Source organism: Myotis davidii, unplaced genomic scaffold (genome assembly GCF_000327345.1).
Source record: "Myotis davidii unplaced genomic scaffold, ASM32734v1 scaffold223, whole genome shotgun sequence".
Classification (NCBI taxonomy): domain Eukaryota; kingdom Metazoa; phylum Chordata; class Mammalia; order Chiroptera; family Vespertilionidae; genus Myotis; species Myotis davidii.
The window spans coordinates 5,255,420-5,257,639 of NW_006294609.1; the positions used below are offsets into that span (position 1 = coordinate 5,255,420).

General features: G+C 46.4%; 1 protein-coding gene across 1 annotated transcript in view; it reads left to right on the plus strand.

Moving 5' to 3' along the window:
• The window catches only part of RPH3A (rabphilin 3A), an 82,906-nt gene that overhangs the window by 68,000 nt on the left and 12,686 nt on the right, over positions 1-2,220 (plus strand). The window contains exon 16 of the mRNA XM_006768935.2: positions 2,069-2,195. Coding sequence (XP_006768998.1) covers positions 2,069-2,195 — 127 coding nt within the window. The remainder of the gene's footprint in view (positions 1-2,068; positions 2,196-2,220) is intronic.

A 2,220-nucleotide genomic window follows, 5' to 3' on the forward strand; every position in this document is an offset into this window, starting at 1 on the left:
TGCCTGGTGGCTCCCAGGAAGCCAGTTTCAGCTTAAGTATTTTGTCTGACCGAGAGTCCCAGAATAGCCTTTTCTTTCATCTTCTTGTCTTTCATTTTCTTTTCCACCTCTTCTTCCCCTTTTTTTTTCATTGTTCAGAGTTTTTTTTTGTTGTTTTTTGGATATTTTTAAAGGGCACGCCGGAACTGTTTATTTTTTATTATATATTTTATTGAATTTTTACAGAGAGGAGGGGAGAGGAATAGAGAATTAGAAACATCGATGAGAGAGAAACATCCATCAGTTGCTTCCTGCACACTCCCTACTGGGTGTGCCCGCGACCAAGGTACATGTCCTTGACTAGAATCGAACCTGGGACTCTTCAGTCTGCAGACTGACACTCTATCCACTGAGCCAAACAGGCTAGGGCTCGATCTTTCTTCTTTTAATCCTCACCTAGGATATATTTTTTCCATTGCTTTTTCAGAGAGAGAGAGTGAAAGGGAAGGAGGGAGGGAGAGAGGGAGGGAAAGAAAGAGAGAGGGAGGAAGGGAGGGAGAGGGAGAGCAAGGGAGAGAAACATCAATGTGAGAGAGACACATCAATTGGTTGCATGTGCCCGATTGGGGGCTGGGAGAGAACCCACAATCGAGGTACATGCCCTTGACTGATATCAAACCTACTGACACTCTAACCACTGAACAACACCGGCCATGGCACTGCTTTTTAATCTTAATGGAAAGTTCAAAGAGAGAGCCTACTGTGTGGAGGGAGGGGTGGCTCAGTGTCCAGCCCTGTTGATGGCTGCAGACATCAGCCTGAAGATGCCCCCCACTCCCTGAGACATGCATTTGGGGCCCCTATACATTCCTAAAGGGGGTGTCTCCTAAATTACTCCTCCACCCGCCCCCCCAAATCAGCCCAAAGGGTGTGGCTGCGGGGCTGGCTCCCCACTGAGGCTGGTGTCTGTCTGTCCGTCTCTGGGCTCTAGTCCAACAAGCTTCGGACAAAAGTTTCTTATGAAATTGAGTGCTTTAAAACACAGACCGTCATGTGCAGCCGGTGTAGCTCAGCAACTGAGCATCGACCCAGGAACCAAGAAGTGGCCGGTTTGATTTCCAGTTGGGGCACCTGCCCGGGTTGTGGGCTCCCTCCCCAGTAGCGGGTGTGCAGGCGGCAGCTGACCATGAGTCTCTCTCATTAATGTTTCTACTTCTCTCTCCCTCTCCCGTTCTCGCTCTCTAAAAAAAAAAAATCAATGAAAACATACTTTTAAAAATGGACCGTCCTATTAATCAGGCTGTTTTAACCATATGTTGATGCATCTTATCTCTACAACGTTGTCTGACACTGCGTTTTAAGTTATATCAGTGACACGGGAATTCATTCTTCTTGTAAAATATGATAGAGGAAGTAACCCCGTTTACGTTAGTCCCCGCCCACCGCCGGGGTCCGCTTCCTCCTCCCGTGACCCTGGGCACTCAGACCAGTGTTGGCGACTTGGACAGTTTCATGCTATGTATCTGGTACCTTCTTTTTTTCTTAGCGAAGTGTCTTAGAGTCATAGCCATGGGGGACATTTAGATCTACGTCATTTTAACTGCTTCAGGGTTTTCCACAGAATGGGTTGATTACAGATTTTTTTTAAAAAATACTTTCATTCATAAATATTACAAATATACAGAAAACTGTAGATTATAATAGAACAAACATCCATGAACACAGTACTCAGTCTTTTTAAAAAAATCTTCACCCAAGGATATGTTCTTATTGATTTGAGAGAGAGAGAGAGAGCGAGAAAGAGAGAGAGAGAGAGGCTGATCAGTTGCCTACCATACAGGCCCCAACCAGGGATCAAACCCACAATCTTTTGGTGTATAGGATGACGCTCCAACCAACTAAACCACCTGGCCAGGGCCTAGTACTCAGTCTTTAACACACACCTGGCCTTGTGCTCAATAAATAGGCAGTTAAAGTGCCACTATGCACATCACACATTCTTTGCCAGCATCCATCGCAGCTCTCGGAACATAGTGAGAGCTCACTATATGCTCTTTTTTTCTCTCCCCACCTTCTTGGGGGATCGCAGGATCTCTGTCTGTGACGAGGACAAATTTGGCCACAACGAGTTTATCGGTGAGACCCGATTCTCACTCAAGAAGCTAAAGTCCAACCAAAGAAAGAACTTCAACATCTGCCTAGAGCGCGTGATCCCGGTGAGTGCCTCCCGCTGAGGGTGCG